This window comes from Aquarana catesbeiana, linkage group LG01 (assembly GCF_042186555.1).
Source record: "Aquarana catesbeiana isolate 2022-GZ linkage group LG01, ASM4218655v1, whole genome shotgun sequence".
NCBI lineage: Eukaryota > Metazoa > Chordata > Amphibia > Anura > Ranidae > Aquarana > Aquarana catesbeiana.
Genome location: NC_133324.1, coordinates 484,285,485 through 484,306,626, shown reverse-complemented (window position 1 = coordinate 484,306,626; position 21,142 = coordinate 484,285,485). Strand labels below are relative to the sequence as shown.

Below are 21,142 nucleotides of genomic sequence, written 5' to 3'. Positions count from 1 at the left end.
CCCACGTGCACCGGGCGGGACAAGAGGGGGCCAGAGCTGCGGCTGACAGATGTAGCCCAAAAGTGATCGACAGTGTGTCTCAAATCATGGCATGCCTGTGCGTGACAAAGAAAAGAGGGGGGGGGGGGAAGGGAGAGGGGGGAAAAGAAATAAAATAAAAACAATGACAAAATTGAACAAAATTCAAAAAAGGAAAAACATACATGAGGGCAATAAGGATAGACATGACAGTCTCAGTATTTTATAGATCTTTTTCGCAAACCCCAGAGGAGAAACCTTCTAGAAAGGGTCTAAAACTCAAATGATCGTTGAGACCAGGGGGTGAGGTGGCGGCAAGGTCCGCGATCCAACGAGCCTCCCGTTGCAGCAAGGCCTTGTTCCAATCACCACCCCTCGGACTCGGATGCACTCTGTCCAGGATTAGAAAATAGATGTTGGGAAAAGTACCATGGTGCACATTCGCCACATGTCTCCCCAGTGGGAGTTCAGGATTCGCTTTCCTCATGGCAGAAATATGCCGTGAGGCTCGCAATGAAAATTTTTGTTTAGTCTTACCTACATAGAATTGGAGGCACTGGCAGACTAAAAGATATATCACGCCCTCTGTTTTGCAGTTAGCAAAATGGCGTGGTCTATATGGATGTCCATTGGGGAGGGTCACATGTTGTTGTGTGTTCATGAATCTACATGTGGAGCATCCTCCACATGTGAAAGTCCCAAACCTCTTACAGGGGTCCCCGTGTGTTCCACCAGTAAACTCACTGCGGACCAAATGGTCACGCAGGGAACTGGTACGCCGGTAGGTGATTGCCGGTCGGGCAGGTAAGTATGGGCGTAGATTATTATCAGAGTGCAAAAGATGCCAGTGTTTGTTGAGGATGGATTTAATAGATTCATGTTGGTTTGTGAACCGCATGATGATCCTAGTAGTGGGGTCCATATTGGCCTTCTTCTGAGAGCCAGAAAGGAGTTCCCACCTAGTGTGTCTGTTAGCACGTTTAAACGCTTTTTTCAGGAGTGTAGATGAATAGCCCCTCAGAAGTAGTCTCTCTCTGAGAGCGGCAGCTTCACTTAGATAAGATTGTTGATCAGAGCAATTCGGTCTCAGCCGCAAATATTGGCTGTAGGGAATCGCTCGGATAAGTGGTTGGGGGTGGGAACTAGAGGCGTGTAAGATGGTGTTGCCAGCGGTAGGTTTTCGGAAAAGGCTGCTGGAGAGCGTTCCATCAGAGTTCTTGCTGATGGTTGTGTCCAAGAATGTAATATTGTGTGCACTATGGGTCACGGTAAACTTTAAATTGAAATTGTTGCACTGCATCATATGGATGCATTCATTAAGTTGGTTTTCGGAACCCTCCCATAACACCAAAATGTCGTCTATATAACGATACCATGCGACTATGTGTTGAGTGTGCGATCTGAAGGCCTCATCAGAAAGAAAGGACTGCTCCCACTCCCCCAGGTACAGGTTGGCGTAGGATGGGGCACAGGAGGTCCCCATTGCCACGCCCTGTACCTGGAGGAAGTGGGAGCCATCAAAAGAAAAAACATTATGATAAAGGATGAACTCCAGGGCCATAATAACAAACTCAGAGTTTTTTGTCATCTCTGTGAGTTTGAGTGATGAAATGTCTGACCACAGTCAGCCCTAAATGGTGGGGAATTGAGCTATAAAGGGCCTCAACGTCGATGGCTACCAGTAGTGACTGTGCTGAGACATGTAGGCCTTCCAGGGATTGTAACAGGTGGATAGTATCACGTACGTAAGAGGGCAAGTTTTCCACGAAAGGTTTGAGGTAAGAGTCTACAAAGAGACTCAAGTGTTCAGTAATAGCTCCGTTACCGGAGACTATGGGTCTACCTGGTGGAGTTGTACAGTTTTTATGAACTTTGGGTAGACAATAGAACGTTGGAATTTTGGGAAACTTTGTTCGTAAAAATTCCCAAGTGTCCTGATTGATGATGCCCTGTGAAAAGGCACCATCAACCAGGGCATAAAATTGGGTCTCAAATTTCGTGATGTTGGATCTGGGTATAGGTTTGTACCAGTCCCGATTAGACAACACTTTCTGGCACATGTTTTTGTATTGCTCGTTGGTCATGATCACAATATTGCCCCCCTTGTCGGAGGGCTTAATGACCAAGGAGTGACATTTTTTCAGAGTATTTAGAGCGAGCATTTCGGAAGGGGATATATTCCCGATCCTTTTGTGTATTTTAAGTTTTTGAATTTCAGATGTAACCATAGTAACGAAAGACGACAGATTGGGGTTAGAGCTCAGGGGAGGGAATTTATCCGATTTGTTCTTGAATTTTATGTTGGCATGAGATGGAATGGTTGATTCCATAGGTATATCGGCAAGGAGGGAATCTAAGTCAATAGTGTCGATCAAACCCCCTGATTTGATCGACACTATTGACTTAGATTCCCTCCTTGCCGATATACCTATGGAATCAACCATTCCATCTCATGCCAACATAAAATTCAAGAACAAATCGGATAAATTCCCTCCCCTGAGCTCTAACCCCAATCTGTCGTCTTTCGTTACTATGGTTACATCTGAAATTCAAAAACTTAAAATACACAAAAGGATCGGGAATATATCCCCTTCCGAAATGCTCGCTCTAAATACTCTGAAAAAATGTCACTCCTTGGTCATTAAGCCCTCCGACAAGGGGGGCAATATTGTGATCATGACCAACGAGCAATACAAAAACATGTGCCAGAAAGTGTTGTCTAATCGGGACTGGTACAAACCTATACCCAGATCCAACATCACGAAATTTGAGACCCAATTTTATGCCCTGGTTGATGGTGCCTTTTCACAGGGCATCATCAATCAGGACACTTGGGAATTTTTACGAACAAAGTTTCCCAAAATTCCAACGTTCTATTGTCTACCCAAAGTTCATAAAAACTGTACAACTCCACCAGGTAGACCCATAGTCTCCGGTAACGGAGCTATTACTGAACACTTGAGTCTCTTTGTAGACTCTTACCTCAAACCTTTCGTGGAAAACTTGCCCTCTTACGTACGTGATACTATCCACCTGTTACAATCCCTGGAAGGCCTACATGTCTCAGCACAGTCACTACTGGTAGCCATCGACGTTGAGGCCCTTTATAGCTCAATTCCCCACCATTTAGGGCTGACTGTGGTCAGACATTTCATCACTCAAACTCACAGAGATGACAAAAAACTCTGTGAGTTTGTTATTATGGCCCTGGAGTTCATCCTTTATCATAATGTTTTTTCTTTTGATGGCTCCCACTTCCTCCAGGTACAGGGCGTGGCAATGGGGACCTCCTGTGCCCCATCCTACGCCAACCTGTACCTGGGGGAGTGGGAGCAGTCCTTTCTTTCTGATGAGGCCTTCAGATCGCACACTCAACACATAGTCGCATGGTATCGTTATATAGACGACATTTTGGCGTTATGGGAGGGTTCCGAAAACCAACTTAATGAATGCATCCATATGATGCAGTGCAACAATTTCAATTTAAAGTTTACCGTGACCCATAGTGCACACAATATTACATTCTTGGACACAACCATCAGCAAGAACTCTGATGGAACGCTCTCCAGCAGCCTTTTCCGAAAACCTACCGCTGGCAACACCATCTTACACGCCTCTAGTTCCCACCCCCAACCACTTATCCGAGCGATTCCCTACAGCCAATATTTGCGGCTGAGACGGAATTGCTCTGATCAACAATCTTATCTAAGTGAAGCTGCCGCTCTCAGAGAGAGACTACTTCTGAGGGGCTATTCATCTACACTCCTGAAAAAAGCGTTTAAACGTGCTAACAGACACACTAGGTGGGAACTCCTTTCTGGCTCTCAGAAGAAGGCCAATATGGACCCCACTACTAGGATCATCATGCGGTTCACAAACCAACATGAATCTATTAAATCCATCCTCAACAAACACTGGCATCTTTTGCACTCTGATAATAACCTACGCCCATACTTACCTGCCCGACCGGCAATCACCTACCGGCGTACCAGTTCCCTGCGTGACCATTTGGTCCGCAGTGAGTTTACTGGTGGAACACACGGGGACCCCTGTAAGAGGTTTGGGACTTTCACATGTGGAGGATGCTCCACATGTAGATTCATGAACACACAACAACATGTGACCCTCCCCAATGGACATCCATATAGACCACGCCATTTTGCTAACTGCAAAACAGAGGGCGTGATATATCTTTTAGTCTGCCAGTGCCTCCAATTCTATGTAGGTAAGACTAAACAAAAATTTTCATTGCGAGCCTCACGGCATATTTCTGCCATGAGGAAAGCGAATCCTGAACTCCCACTGGGGAGACATGTGGCGAATGTGCACCATGGTACTTTTCCCAACATCTATTTTCTAATCCTGGACAGAGTGCATCCGAGTCCGAGGGGTGGTGATTGGAACAAGGCCTTGCTGCAACGGGAGGCTCGTTGGATCGCGGACCTTGCCGCCACCTCACCCCCTGGTCTCAACGATCATTTGAGTTTTAGACCCTTTCTAGAAGGTTTCTCCTCTGGGGTTTGCGAAAAAGATCTATAAAATACTGAGACTGTCATGTCTATCCTTATTGCCCTCATGTATGTTTTTCCTTTTTTGAATTTTGTTCAATTTTGTCATTGTTTTTATTTTATTTCTTTTCCCCCCTCTCCCTTCCCCCCCCCCCCCTCTTTTCTTTGTCACGCACAGGCATGCCATGATTTGAGACACACTGTCGATCACTTTTGGGCTACATCTGTCAGCCGCAGCTCTGGCCCCCTCTTGTCCCGCCCGGCGCACGTGGGCCCCCCTGGAACCGTGTGTCCTTCGGGGGGCCTACTTATGGGTACCCGGAACATACTCGCGGTACGCCTGGCAGTTCTTTTCTGCCAGACCATGCCCGCTATTTATGGTTCCCTTTTTTGCGTCGGTGGACGGTCTCTGCATGACCCCCCCCCCACGGCCTCACGTTTTTGGGGGGGGTGCCGTGCAGTCCCCGCCCAGGGTCCCTCTGCCCCTGCGATGTCCATGTGACGACCTTGGTGAACATTCCCCATTATATCTCTTTGTCTATACACCAACTACACACCTCCCCTTCAGGGGTGGTTTGTATTATGTTGCCAGGTACACACTTATGCAGGTGCATCGGTGAAGTGGCTGGTTACCCCCCCATTTTTGAAATTAGAGATGCCCTGTGTTTCTGTGCATCTCTCCGCTCCAGCGTTTCTGCTGGAGCGGTACTGCTTTATGTACAGCCCCCTTTGGATAGCAGGGGGAATGATGTGATCCTGAGTTGTGTCTGCTTATTGCCATGGTTTCCCTTTCTCAGCGTCTGTTGACGCTGTGGGAATTCCCTGGCATCTACAATTGATCCGAGTTGCGGTATGATTGGCCGAATCCCACGCCAATCATTGCCGCAGCCACTCCCCTTTCCTCCTCCTACACGACGTCACCACGGGTTCTCCCTTTCAGCGTCTGTCGACGCTGTAGGATTCCCCTGGCACCTGTGAATAATAGGAGCGGCATTATGGTTGGCGGGATCCCACGCCAATCATCGCCGCACCCACTTCCTCCTTCTCCTCTTATACCCCACCCCCTTACGCTCGTGCCGGTGTCATTGTCTGACACGGCGGCGGCGATGTAAGGCGGCCAGTAACCACCATACTCAGGTAAGGCTTCTTCTGCACTAGCCTCCAGGATCACCTTCATTTTATCTTACTCTTGTTACACGAATACGCCCTTCTATGTGCCTGCCATGAGACACCATGACTACACACACTGGCTTGCATTATACTCAACCACCACTTTCTCCACTCCTTTTCAGATTTCCCTAGATGAGGTCTTTACTCACCATTGCAACTGTAGCTGAGTTAGCGCTTTTAGTACACTGACTTCTCTTACTTGCTACTGGATATATTTTCTACATACCAATATTGGGGTAAGTTATGCATGCTGAGATTACTTTCTGAACTGCTTTTTGTGAATATCCGCATACCGTGCAATCTGCATGCTTCTCAAAATATATGGTCATATTGCTGCTCAGACGCATGTCATTATGCGTCTTCTGCAGACATACATCCAATTACCTTATAAGCCCCCTTTTTTTTAACATCTCAGCACATAAGGCCTCCTCTCCTCTCCTTTTTTTTGTATTTTCAGATAATCTCCTCTTCTCCTTCCTCTCTCTTCCTGATCCCCTGGTCGCTGGGACCTTTGAGGTAGCGTTGTCCCCCTTTTGTGGTGATACATTGGGACCAGTGTGGAGAAGGTGGGGCCAGAGACACGCCTGTTTCCTTATTTGGTTTTCTGGCGTCTGATGCGTAGCTGCCCCTGAGAGTGTCTCCGGCGGTTGGTCTCCTCTCCTGTTCATGCTTGGGTGTGTAGTTTTTTTTTTTTTTTTTTTTTTTTTTTTTCTTTTTCCCCCTTCCTGGAATGATGTTAAGTGCAGTAAACATGTTCAATACAATTGTACCTAATTATGATATTTCATGTTTTACTAGTGTAAAGTCTGCTTACCATTTTGCCCCTGATGAAGGGACCTCAACAGTCCCGAAACGCGTAGGCCCAGGTAGAAGACTATATGAATACACCGTTTGTTCATTCACCAGCAGAACATTGTTTTTACTGTCAAATTGATTTACATGTTTGTATTTGGATTAATTCTTGTCAATATGTATAATTTTATATAATTGTAATAATAAAACCCGCTTTTTTATTTATATTCTGATTTCCGTTGCCTTCAAAGTCCCACCACTCTTTGAGGGGTCTCTTTCTTTTCTCAGTTAAAATATGGCCCCAGAATTATATCTCCCACTTCAACATTCATAGTGATACCTCACATGTGTGGTGCAATTTATGTGTGTATATACACATGTTTGCTTTGCTGCATGTTTTAATAAGGGTGCACACAAAAGTAAAGGGTGCTTCACATTATTTTACATTTATTTTATAGAATGTCTCAGAGAAAGAGTTGGATCAATGAAGGAGAGCACAGACACAAGAGCTTAGTCAGATCAGTAAAGACATACAGTAGGAGGTGAGTGGGATGGATGAAGGAAGGCAGAGAAATAGGAGTTTAGTTTGGTTTGTTTGGAGAGTAAAAGATTGTCAGGGTAGGATAAATACCAGTCACTTTGTTGGCTATAGAAAGAAAGACATCAGATTGGTTGAATAGACTTACCAGAAGCTTTGTGAAATCAGGATGGGCAACAAGCATTTACCTTAAGATGTTACCTTTCTACTTGTTCCTGTCTTTTACAAAGCAGCACCCTCTGGACAATTTAAGGTACCATACATTTTTGCAACTTCACAAGCGTGCACAATTGTAAGGCTTGACACGTTTGGTATCTAATAACTAAATGCAACCCTATCTTTTATATTAAATAAATACATTTTAGTGTATTTTATCCTGAAAATATGCATTTGATAAATAGCTATGCAAATATTATGCAACTTAAAAAATTGTGATCATTTCCGGGGTCCCTGCTTTCATAATTGTTTGGGCGTTTAGAGTAACGTTTAACAAAAAATGCAGATTTTTACATGCATGCAAAAATATTTTAAAAAATGCCCTGGTAGACAAATGGTTAAACACAAGCTAAGACCATGGAGGGCTAACCAGACTCCTTAGGATAACACTGGAAGTGTGGACATGACGCAGGGCAGCTCTGAATTTCTGAGAAGATCAGTAGGTATTTGTTGCACCTACTGAACATAATTTTTTTTCTATACCTTTTTATAGTCCTGTACTTAAGTTGCTGTAGAGGAGACAGATGGCAGAAGCAGTAAAACAGTAGTTTAGTTTGTAAAGGAGAAGTGCATTGATTGGACTGAAGAAGAGAGCCAAAAGGAAGCATATAAGCCAACAGGAGCAAGGAGAAAGGGCATGGTTGTTCCCCAGTGAAGACAGAAACAAGAAGAAAGCCGTTCTCTGTAAAAAGTAATACTTAGAATAGTGCTGCCCATTCAGCGCTGAGACATTATAACATTAATACTTAGTAATTTAATGTCACATAATGAATTCCAAGAGTGGCACTTGCACATTCTAACAAATTACTGCCACTCTTCTGTATTTGTCTATTCTACAGAACAGCCATTAGCAAATGATGGGAAAGTTCAAACAAGAAAAACAACTTTGATTGCCTACATCATCAAGAGGCTGATGTATGGTCAAGACCCATAACCTGGACCCTTATCTAAAATACAATTACAATGCTGTATTGTTTTATATGGATACATTGTATTTTTTGTTTCATGCTAATTCAAAAGTTTAAAAAAGGCCTTTACTTGGTTTTTGAGTGCAGAGGTAAGGAAAGGTAACACCTTAAGGCTAATGCTTGTGGCCCATCCTCAATTCAAAAAGCTTCTGGTAAGGCTATTCTTGGTCACGCAATTTGATGTCTTGCTATGTCCAACAATCAATATTTATCCTGCCCTGAAAATTTGTCTTTTGTAGCATTTGCAGAAAGGTTCTCCCTAAATAGTGCAGAGACCACCAGTCACCCAAGCAGACCGACAATTAAAGTTGTTGTTAAAGAAAAACTTTATCAGGTGTGGGGTTTAGGGTCACGGGATACTCTAAAACAACCAGCAGCACCAGCAAATGATCTAGCTTCTCCCTAGTCTGTCAATATTTGCTTCTCTGGAGGTAGCTGGGAATCTCTGTATATCTAAGGCTCTACAGCTGTAGACCACAGGGCAATCATTAGCAATCAGTTCTCTTATGTCTCTATGCAACTGTCAGTCCCCAGTAAGATCCTTACACACAGTGTCCTAGTAGCAGTCTGCCACCCAATCACCTCAGGTAGATCCCCAAAGAGGGAGATGACAAAGTCCTTCTCCAGATCTGGACTCTGAAACAATGTCCTTTAGTAGGTATCCTCTTTTTAGCTGTACTCCTTAGCACAACAAATGCTGAGGCCCAGAACATATCTTGTCTTAGCAAGCATTCTTCTAGGGGCAGCAGCACCAGGAGTGCTGGAACCCTCCTTGATGAGGAAAGAACTATCTGCTCAGGGCACCTATACATTTCTTACCTTCCCAGTAGACATGTGCACCGTCAATAAATTTGTTTAGTTTCATTCCGTTCGTATTAGCCGTTAATTCGTATTTCGTAATTTGTGTCCGAAATTCAATTTGGATTCGTACGAAATACAAATTTTCGTTAGGTTTGTTAACTTTTCGTAACAATTACGAAATTTCATTATGATTAATTTAAAAAACAAAAAATACCTTTCTCAATATGGCAGTCGTCTGACTCATTATGCTCATTATGAGGGGCTCCCACCATCCCTGTGCTGACTTCCTCCTGGGGCTGTACCCCTGCTGTGCTCATTATAAGGGGCTCCCACCTTCCCAGTGCTGTGCTGACTTCCTCCTGGGGCTGTGTACCCCTGCTGTGCTCATTATGAGGGGCTCCCACCATCTCTGTGCTGTGATGACTTCCTGGGATTGTACCCCTGCTGTGCTCATTATGAGGGGCTCCCACCATCCCTGTGCTGTGATGACTTCCTGGGTTTGTACCCCTGCTGTGCTCATTATGAGGGGCTCCCACCATCCCTGTGCTGTGCTGACTTCCTGGGTTTGTACCCCTGCTGTGCTCATTATGAGGGGCTCCCACCATCCCTATGCTGTGATTACTTCCTGGGTTTGTACCCCTGCTGTGCTCATTATGAGGGGGCTCTAACCATTCCTGTGCTGACTTCCTGGGTTTGTACCCTTGCTGTGCTCATTTTGAGGGGGCTCACACCATCCCTATGCTGTGATGACTTCCTGGGTTTGTACCCCTGCTGTGCTGATTATAAGGGGCTCCCACCATCCCTGTGCTGTGCTGACTTCCCCGAGGAAGTCAGCACAGGGATGGTGGGAGCCCCTTATAATGAGCACAGCAGGGGTACAAACCCAGGAAGTCATCACAGCATAGGGATGGTGGGAGCCCCTCATGATGAGCATGAGTCAGACGACTGCCATATTGAGAAAGGTATTTTTTGCTTTTTAAATTTATCATAACGAACGTTCGTAATTGTTATATACTTTCCAATATACTTTTGTACATATGTCATGCAAAATACCAATTTTGTATTGCTGTATTTGATTTTCTTGGCTGTTAATGAATGCCACAAAGCTACTGTCAGAAATCTGGTTTAAAAAAAAAAAAAAAAAACACTTTGTGTTTATAACTTATACCCCTAATATGCATTAGCATAATTTAGGAAGCATGTGAAGGGTATCCTTTAACCCTTTGCCGACCGCATACGATATATATGGCGGAAAGGCGGCTCTCCTGTGTAGGACTACGTACCTAGTAGGTGATCCTGCACTTCCAGGTCTGGGGCGCGCACACGTGCTGCTGGTGACCCGTTCCCTCTGTGATTGGACACAGCAGGAGCCAATCAGTGGATCCGGAGCACTCAATGTCCGCCGGGACACGCCGATTATTCAGGACACAAGTAAAATGGTGGTCTGCCCATGTAAACAAGGCAGACTGCCGTTCTGTCAGTAGGGAAGGTACTGATCCTGTGTTTCTGCAAAGCAGGAACACGGATCTCTGCCTTCCGTTAGTACAAGCACCTCCCACACAGTAACCAAGCACATTTTAGGCACACAGTTAACCCCCTGATCGCCCCTGTTAACCTTTTCCCGGCCAATGTCATTTGTATAGTGACAGTGCATATTTTTAGCACTGATCACTGTATTAGTGTCACTGGTTCCCAAAAAAGTGTCACTTAGTGTCCAATTTGTCCACCGCAATGTCGCAGTCCTGCTATAAGTCACTAAACACCGCCATTACTAGTAAAAAAAAAAAAAAATTCTATAAATATATCCCATAGTTTGTAGACACTAACTTTTGCGCAAACCAATCAGTATAAGCTTATTGAGATTTTTTTAACCAATAATATGTAGCAGAACACATATTGGCCTAAATTTTTTTTCAAAATTAGATTTTTAAAAAAAAAATTATTGGATGTGTTTTATAGCAGGAAGTAAAAAGTATTGTTTTTTTTTCAAAACTGTTGGTCTTTTTTTGTTTATAGCACAAAAAATAAAAACCACAGAGGCAATTAAATACCCCAAAAGAAAGCTCTATTTGTGGGAAAAAAAAGGACATGAATTTTATTTGGGTACAGCGTCGCACGACGCTGTACCCAACAACTGACAACCCAACAACTGACAATTGTCAGTTAAAGTAACGTATTGCCGTATCGCAAAAAATGGCCTGGTCAAGAAAGGGGGTAAACCTTCCAGGGCTGAAGTGGTTAATATGTGCATGTTTTGCTGCTTTTGGTTGGTACCTCTGCAATATGTGTTACAGAAAGGAAAAAAAAATAGCAAACACATGGGCTACATACAGCATGTTAGTATTGAATGAAACCCTCTGATGTTCTCTTGTTCTTAAGAAATGCCTCATACCTTGAGTTCAGTGGCAGCTTGCTCAATATTCTGTATGTTGCCAAGTACATTGATTGTCTTTTGATCAAGCTGCTCCAGGCATCTGTTCGTCAGATTCTACAAGAAATAAGAAAGTTTATTACTATAGCACACTGTTTTCAGCAAAGCTGTATGGCTCACTTTTTCAGCAGCAGAAGGACTGCAATGCACTCCAGCAAAATGTGCTTGCTCAGCTGTTACAAGTGCACAGTGCACAATGCCAATCATCTTTGTCAGTAATTAAATAACGGAAACACTTCATTATAATATGCGCACATACCTGGCCAGTGATGCGTTATAAACAGGGCCAGATTTAATCAGCCATCAGTCCATTTCTACAGCCTTCAATCACACAACCTTTGGCGGCAAAAGTATCAGTTTTGTTATGCTTGCCTCTTTTACACTGAATATTTGAAGTTTTATGAAATGACTGTGTTTCTACGCATGGTGGAGATAAATGTGTGACTGATAACTACAGAGGAAAAGCCAACATTTGCCCTTGTTGTCCAAAGCTATGGCTGATTTCCTTCTGGAGTATGTGAGTTGTCTTGCTTGTCTCTGACTTCAGTACTTTCTCGGTCAATGAAGTCAAAACTACTTTTCTACATACTTGTTCTGAATTCAAACTATCGAAGCTGTGGATTATCATGACAGACAGATAACTGGCATCTTGCATAAAATTGTCAGCAAAGGCAGTCCACATGTTTCTCTCACAAAAGATCTCCTTTAAAAAAAAGACAATCTTAATACTTTTTTTATTAGCTATGAAGTTGAATACTTGCTGTGCATTCCATAGCAGTCACTTATTAAAGGTGTTACTCTTATCTTCTTTTATTTCACCTTCAACGGTGCTACCTTGTGATCTATTGCACTGTAACATGCCTCAAATGCAAAGGTGGTGTACAGATAGAATTGAGACGTCTTAGTTATGAATATTTGTAGCCATGTTAACCACTTGCCGACCGGCTCACGCCGATATACGTCGGCAGAATGGCACGTACAGGCAGATTAACGTACCTGTACGTTGCCCTTTAAGACGCGGCATTGTGGGCGCACGCCGTGAGCTCCGTGAGTGTGATCGTAGGTCCCGCGTACTCGATGTTCGCTGGGATACCCGCGATCGTCTCACGGAGAGGAAGATCGCGGAAATGCTGATGTAAACAAGCATTTCCCCATTCTTCCTAGTGACAGGACACTGATCACTGCTCCCTGTTATCGGGAGCGGTGATCAGTGTCGTGACACACGTAGCCCATCCCCCCACAGTTAGAACACATCCCTAGGACACACTTAACCCCTGCAGTGCTCTCTGGTTAACCCCTTCACTGCCAGTCACATTTACACAGTAATCAATGCATTTTTAATCGCACTGATCGCTGTATAAATGTGAATGGTCCCAAAATAGCGCCAAAAGTGTACGATATGTCCGCAATAATTTCGCAGTCACAATAAAAATTGCAGATCGCCGCCATTACTAGTAAAAAAAAAGTATTAATAAAAATGCCATAAAAGTTAGGGTTAATGTACACTGCTGCTGGTAAAACAAACATTTAGGAGCAGTTGGGTGTTTTTTTTTTTTCAGCTGCTCCTGAACTCTTCTCTATGTTATCATATCAGTACATGTACATAGGGTCGTTTCTAGGCAGTTGAGTTTAGAAGTATTTTTTGGAAAGCAAAAAAATGCATTCAGGACGGATGTTCAGAGGCATTTGAAACGCCAAACGTCTGTAACAGCTTGTAAACAAGTGTAAACGCAGTAACTCGCGTTTAGCTGCATTTCGTTTACAGGTGTTTTTAATTTTTGAGTATTTGAAAAGAAAAAAACGCTTCTAAACGCAAACGGCATGTAAACGTGGCAAAACGGACGTTTTTAAACATCGTCAAGTTAAAACGTTCAGGGGAGGTTGTAAAATGTCCCGTGTACATTAAGCCTTACATTACAGGCATGTTGTGAATGATAACTGCCACAGTTGCTTGTGCTCTCAACAGCATTGTCAAGCCAAATGGCTGGTGACATAACTGATCACATATGCAGCACCATGGCAACTGAGGCTAAGATGGATGGCTTGGCTTGAAAGGATAGCAGGGGTTAGTTTCCGTTTTACTGGCCACAAAAAAAGAACTGCAATGCAGTTTTAAAGAAAAAAAATATTTTTTTCGGAAAAAAATATTTTTTTCTGAAAAAAATAAATATCCTTCAATCAGGCTGGGTTCACACTAGTGCTAATTGGATGCTGGTTTCCCCAAATCCAATTTGCATGTCCGGAGACTAACCAGCTCTCAATGGAACTGGTTCACACAGCTCCAGGATGGCTGCGAAGTTTGCAGAAGAGTCCATGTGCGTCTTCTGGCCTGTTTCAGGTCCGAAACCAGCCAAAAATTTGGGCCCGATTCGTCCCTGAAACAGAGAACAGGTACCGGACCCCTGCTGTGAGCCGCTCTGCACAGCAGCACAGCTCCCAACTGTCCCTGATTTGGAGGGACTGTCCCCGATTTGGAGCAATGTCCCTCTGTCCCTCATTCCACCTCATTTGTCCCTCATTTTGGTCTGATCTACAGTCAGGTCCATAAATATTGGGACATCAACACAATTCTAATCTTTTTGGCTCTATACACCACCACAATAGATTTGAAATGAAACAAACAAGATGTGCTTTAACTGCAGACTTTCAGCTTTAATTTGAAGGGATTTACATCCAAACCAGGTGAACGCGGTAGGAATTACAACAGTTTGTATATGTGCCTCCCACTTTTTAAGGGACCAAAAGTAATGGGACAGATTAACAATCATCCATCAAACTTTTACTTTTTAATACTTGGTTGCAAATCCTTTGCAGTCAATTACAGCCTAAAGTCTGGAACGCATAGACATCACCAGACGCTGGGTTTCATCCCTGGCCTCTAGTGCAACTGTCTTCAGTTCCTGCTTGTTCTTGGGGCATTTTCCCTTCAGTTTTGTCTTCAGCAAGTGAAATGCATGCTCAATCAGATTCAGGTCAGGTGATTGACTTGGCCATTGCATAACATACCACTTCTTTCCCTTAAAAAACTCTTTGGTTGCTTTCACAGTATGCTTCGGGTTGTTGTCCATCTGCACTGTGAAGGGCCGTCCAATGAGTTCTGAAGCATTTTGCTGAATATGAGCAGATAATATTGCCCGAAACACTTCAGAATTCATCCTGCTGCTTTTGTCAGCAGTCACATCATCAGTAAATACAAGAGAACCAGTTCCATTGGCAGCCATACATGCCCACGCCATGACACTACCACCACGGTGCTTCACTGATGAGGTGGTATGCTTTGGATCATGAGCAGTTCCTTTCCTTCTCCATACTCTTCTCTTCCCATCACTCTGGTACAAGTTGATCTTGGTCTCATCTGTCCATAGGATGTTGTTTCAGAACTGTGAAGGCTTTTTTAGATTTGTTTGTCAAACTCTAATCTGGCCTTCCTGTTTTTGAGGCTCACCAATGGTTTACATCTTGTGGTGCACCCTCTGTATTCACTCTGGTGAAGTCTTCTCTTGATTGTTGACTTTGACACACATACACCTACCTCCTGGAGAGTGTTCTTGATCTGGCCAACTGTTGTGAAGAGTGTTTTCTTCACCAGGGAAAGAATTCTTCGGTCATCCTCCACAGTTGTTTTCCGTTGTCTTCCGGGTCTTTTGGTGTTGCTGAACTCACGGTGCATTCTTTTTTTTTAAGGATGTTCCAAACAGTTGATTTGGCCACACCTAATGTTTTTGCTATCTCTCTGATGGGTTTGTTTTGTTTTTTCAGCCTAATGATGGCTTGCTTCACTGATAGTGACAACTCTTTGGATCTCATATTGACATGGTGACAGCAACAGATTCCAAATGCAAATAGCACACTTGAAATGAACTATGGACCTTTTATCTGCTCCTTGTAAATGGGATAATGAGGGAATAACACACACCTGGCCATGGAACAGCTGAGCAGCCAATTGTCCCATTACTTTTGGTCCCTTAAAAAGTGGGAGGCACGTATACAGACTGTTGTAATTCCTACACCGTTCACCTGATTTGGATGTAAATACCCTCCAATTAAAGCTGAAAGTCTGCAGTTAAAGCACATTTTGTTCGTTTCATTTCAAATCCATTGTGGTGGTGTATAGAGCCAAAAAGATTTGAATTGTGTAGATGTCCCAATATTTATGGACCTGACGGTATATAGTTGTATATAAAATGCACTTTTTATGTTTCAAAGTGTTTCCCAGTGCTAAGCCTTTCATCCAATTTCTAAATTGCTGCATTTGTACATTTTAAAAGCCAATATAAAGGAATAGTAGTGGTAAAAGAAAGTCCTTGTGGATTTAATTAACCTTTTTTTTTTGTTAATTCTCCTTTAAGGGGGTGTGGCAGGGGGCGTGTCCTATGCCTACATACATTTTTTATTAGGTGTCCCTCATTCCCATCTAAAAATGTTGGGAGGTATGCAGCAGTGTGAACTCAGCCTCAAGGTTACCATATAAGCATAGCATAATATTTTTCAATGAAGGTTTGCCCCCTAACAAAGTATTCTACTTATACCATCTACCTCATCCCAAAAAACTATTGCTATCACCTTTCCAGGTAAACTGAAAGACTTCACTTTCTTTGGAGTGGGTCAGCATGCTTTATTATTGTTTTGACTTTTGTTTTGAATTCAAGATATAATGGGGTGAACGTTTTTCCTGATGTTCTGAATCACTGCAGGCATATTTTTGTAGTTATTTAATTAAAAATGCAAGATTGTTCCATGACATTTCTTTTGAGGAGTTTTTGTTCAGGTGTCAAGAGCATTGGGATCCAATGAGCAGCAACTTTTGTCATTGCCAGACGTTCTTTGAGAATCCAAAATGCATTTGTATTCAGCCCCTCTGAGTCAATACTTTGTAGAACCACCTTTAGCTGCAATTACAGCTGCAAGTCTTTTTGGGGATGTCTCTACCAGCTTTGTACATATAGAGAGTGACATTTTTGCCCATTCTTCTGTGCAAAATAGCTCAAGTTCTGTCATATTGGATGGGGAGCGTCTGTGAACCGCAATTTTCAAGTCTTGCCACAGATTCTCAATTGGATTTAGGTCTGGACTTTGACTGGGCCATTCTAACACATGAATATGCTTTGATCCGAACCATTCCATTGTAGCTCTGGCTGTATATTTAGGGTCATTGTCCTGCTAGAAGGTGAACTTCCGCCCTGGTCTCAAGTCTCTTGCAGACTCTAACAGTTTTTAATCTAAGATTGCCCTGTATTTGGTTCCATCCATCTTCCCATCAACTCTGACCAATTTCCCTGTCCCTGCTGAAGAAAAGCATCCCCACAACATGATGCTGCCACCACCATGTTTCACGGTGGGGATGGTGTGTTCAGGGTGATGTGCAGTGTTAATTTTCCACCACACATAGTGTTTTGCTTTTAGGCCAAAAAGTTAAATTTTGGTCTCACGTGACCAGAGCACCTTCTTCCACATGTTTGCTGTGTCCTCCACATGGCTTCTCGCAAACTGCAAACGGGACTGCTTATGGCTTTTGTTAAACTATGGCTTTCTTCTTGCCACTCTTCCATAAAGGCCAGATTTGCAGAGTGCAGGACTAATAGTTGTCCTGTGGACAGATTCTCCCACCTGAGCTGTGGATCTCTGCAGCTCCTCCAGAGTTACCATGGGCCTCTTGGCTGCTTCTCTGAATAATGCTCTCCTTGTCCAGCCTGTCAGTTTAGGTGGGTGGCTATGTCTTAGTAGGTTCGCAGTTGTGCTATACTCTTTCCATTTTCGGATGATAGATTGAACAGTGCTCTGTGAGATGTTCAAAGCTTGGGATTTTTTTTTAGAACCTAACCCTGCTTTAACCACTTCAGCCCCAGAGGGATTTACCCCCCTTAATGACCAGAGCATTTTTTGCGATACAGCACTGCGTCGCTTTAACTGACAATTGTGTGATCGTGCGACGCTGTACCCAAACAAAATTGACGTCCTTTCTTTTCCACAAATAGAGCTTTCTTTTGGTGGTATTTGATCACCTCTGTGGTTTTTATTTCTTGCGCTATAAACAAAAAAAGAGTGACAATTTTGAAAAAAAAAAAAAAAAAATTTTTTTTTTACTTTCTGCTATAATACATATCCATAAAAAAAAATAATGTATTCATCAGTTTAGGCCGATATATATTCTTCTACATATTCGTGGTAAACAAAAACACAATAGGCATATATTAATTGGTTTGTGCAAAAGTTATTGCGTCTACAAACTATGGGAAAGATTTAGGGACTTTTATTTTTTATTGTTTTTACTGGTAATGGCGGCGATCTGCGATTTTTAGCGGGACTGCGAAATCGCAGCGGACAAATCTGACCCCAAATTACACTTTTTGGGGACCAGTGACATTATTACATTAATCAGTGCTATAAAAATACACTGATCAATGTAAAAATGACACTGGCAGGGAAGGGGTTAACACTAGGGCGCAATCAAGGGGTTAGGTGTTTTCCCTTAGCGTGTTCTAACTGTAGGGGGGATGGGCTTACAGAAACATGACAGAGATCACTGCTCCCGATCACTGAGAACAGTAGATCCCTGTCATGTCACTAGGCAGAACAGGGAAATGCCTTGTTGTCCGTTCTGCCTCTCTGCTCCCGCGGTGCACACGCGCCCGCTATCCTGCTTTTACGGACTGGCATACAGGTACGTCAGTTTGAGTAAGAGAGCCGACCTGCCGCAATATATCTGCGTGAGCAGGTCGGCAAGTGGTTAAACTTCTTCACAACTTTATCTCTGACCTGTTTGGTGTGTTCCTTGGCCTTCATGATGCTGTTTGTTCACTAAGGTTCTCTAACAAACTTCTGAGGGCTTCACAGAACAGCTGTATTTATACTGAGATTAAATTATGCACAGGTGGACTCTAGTTACTAATTAGGTGACTTCTGAAGGCAATTGATTCCACTAGATTTTAGTTAGGGGTATCAGAGTAAAGGGGGCTGAATGCAAATGCACGCCACACTTTTCAGATATTTATTTGTAAAAAAAATATGAAAACCATTTATCAATTTCCTTCCACTTCACAATTATGTGCCACTTTGCGTTGGTCTATCATATAAAATCCCAATAATAATCAAATAATCAAAAATGGCAAATAGTGTGCAGCGCTTCCTGTACAAAGTGAATCAACGTACAACAGTCTTATAAGGCTGCTTCCACACTGTGGCCACGGCACTGTGTGAAAGCCTGAATGCCTAAAACACCTGAAAACTGCCTTCAGTGTGCAAGTAGCCTAAAAGTGAATAAAGTCCCATCCTGTGTGTCCGTGATTGAACTACATCTTCGATTAAATATTCCAGTAAAATATATGATACGTCTATGTGCTTACCAGAAAGTGAAAAGAAATAAGCAAGATGTAAACGTCACCAGCTGTGCCTGGAAATGATTCGTCACACACGTGCACCTCCACCAATCTATGCACTCACCAGATAGTCAATAGTAATATGCCTTTAGGCAGTTACTCTGAAGCAGTGAGACATCATCACATCATGGTGTAGCAGTAGAATGGGCGTCCACAATAGAATAAGGCACTAAATGAAAAAGCTCACCTATTGGAGCCCAAAAATGCTCATATGGTGTAGTATTTTATTAAAAAACTGACATAAAAACAGCTGCAGCGAGATATCTGTGATAGGTGAACCCCTTGATAACGTGCTGGAGCACAAAACACGTCAGGAGGGGCCTACGTGCTGATGCTGTCAGGACCGCTTCCTCGTGATGGGAGCGGTGGCGTACCATGTGAGTTTTTTGGCCTAATTTGTATCTCTCTGCAGCTGTTTTTGTCAGTAGGCTCAATGTGAAAGCTTTATTGAACAAGCTGAAGTTGGAAGTTAATTTTGTCACCAAGTTTGGCACTTGGCTGGCAATTCTTGCCTTATCTGAAATAGGATATTCAGGTGCATCTCAAAAAATTTGAATATCATCAAAAAGTTAATTTCAGTAATTCAATTCAAAAAGTGAATCTCATTTATTATATATATTCATTACACACAGACTGATATATTTTAAGCATTTCTTTCTTTTAGTTTTGATGATTATGACTTACAGCTAGTGAAAACCCAAAATTCAGTATCTCAGAAAATTTGAATATTACATCAGACCAAAAAAACAAAAACAAAGGATTTTTAATACAGAAATATTTGCTTACTGAAAAGTATGTCCATATACAGTACAGTATGCACTCAATACTTGATCAGGGCTACTTTTGCATGACTTACTGCATCAATGCAGCGTGGCATGGATGCGTTCAGCCTGTGGCACCGCTGAGGTGTTATGGAAGCCCAGGTTGCTTTGATAGCGGCCTTCAGCTAGTCTGCATTGTTGGGTCTCTCATCTTCCTCTTGACAATACCCCACAGATTCTCTATAGGGTTTAGGTCAGGCAAGTTTGCTGGCCAAACACAGTAATACCATGATCATTAAACCAGGTATTAGTACTTTTGGCAGTGTGGGCAGGTGCCAAGTCCTGCTAGAAAATTAAATCAGCATCTCCATAAAGCTGGTCAGCAGAGTGAAACATGAAGTGTTCTAGAATTTCCTGATAGGGCTGCGCTAACTTTGAACTTGATAAAACACAGTGGACCAAAACCAGCAGATGACGTGGCTCCCCAAATCATCACAGATTGTGGAAACTTCACACTGGACCTCATGCACCTCAGTGCCTCTCCACTCTTCCTTCAGACTCTGGGACCTTTATTTTCAAATGAAATGCAAAATTTACTTTCATCTGAAAAGAGGACGGAGCAACAGTCCAGTTTCACTTTTTGAATTTAATTACTGAAATAAAATTAACCTTTTGATGATACCTCAATTTTTTGAGATGCACGCGTGTGTGTATATATATGTATATATATATATATATATATATATATATATATATAAAATCAACCTATGCCCTTGCTCCCCTTTTTATCCAAACTCCTTGAACATCTGGTCTACAACCGATTGAGCAACCACCTTGCTGAGAATAGCCTTCTTGATCCCCTTCAATCTGGATTTCGTCCTCAACACTCCACAGAAACTGCTCTCTTCTAACTAACAAACGATCTACTAATGGCCAAAACCTATGGACACTATTCTGTACTTCTACTCCTGAACCTTTCTGCTGCCTTTGATATGGTTGACCACCCCCTCCTCCTCAAAAAACTCCACACCTTTGGTCTCTGTGACTACTCTTCGCTGGTTCTCTTCCTACTTATCCAACTGAACCTTTAGCGTTACTTACAATTCTACTTCCTCCTCTCCTCTTCCTTTCTCTGTTGGGGTCCCCCAAGGTTCTGTTCTTGGACCTCTCCTATTTTCAATCTACACATCCTCCCTGGGTCAGCTGATAGCCTCCCATGGCTTCCAATACCATCTCTATGCTGATGACATCCATATCTATTTCTCTACCCCTAAGCTCACTCCCTCCAACTCCTCACGTATCACTAATTTACTAACAGATATATCAGTCTGGATGTCACACCACTTCCTCAAACTCAATCTATCCAAAACCAAATTTATCATTTTTCCTCCCCCACATGCCCACTCCCCTGATCTCTCTGTCAAATTTGATGGCACAAATATGGAAGCCCAGGTTGCTAAGCCCATCCCCACATGCCAAGGTCCTAGGTGTAGTCCTGGACTCAGAACTCTCCTTTAAGCCCCACGTCCAATCACTGTCTAAATCTTGCTGCCTTAACCTCCG

At 42.9% G+C, this 21,142-nt stretch overlaps 1 protein-coding gene across 1 annotated transcript in view; it reads right to left on the bottom strand.

Moving 5' to 3' along the window:
- Positions 1–21,142, bottom strand: part of TRIM14 (tripartite motif containing 14) — a 150,657-nt gene that overhangs the window by 41,916 nt on the left and 87,599 nt on the right. The window contains exon 2 of the mRNA XM_073591800.1: positions 11,404–11,499. Within this exon, the coding sequence (XP_073447901.1) occupies positions 11,404–11,499 (96 nt within the window). The remainder of the gene's footprint in view (positions 1–11,403; positions 11,500–21,142) is intronic.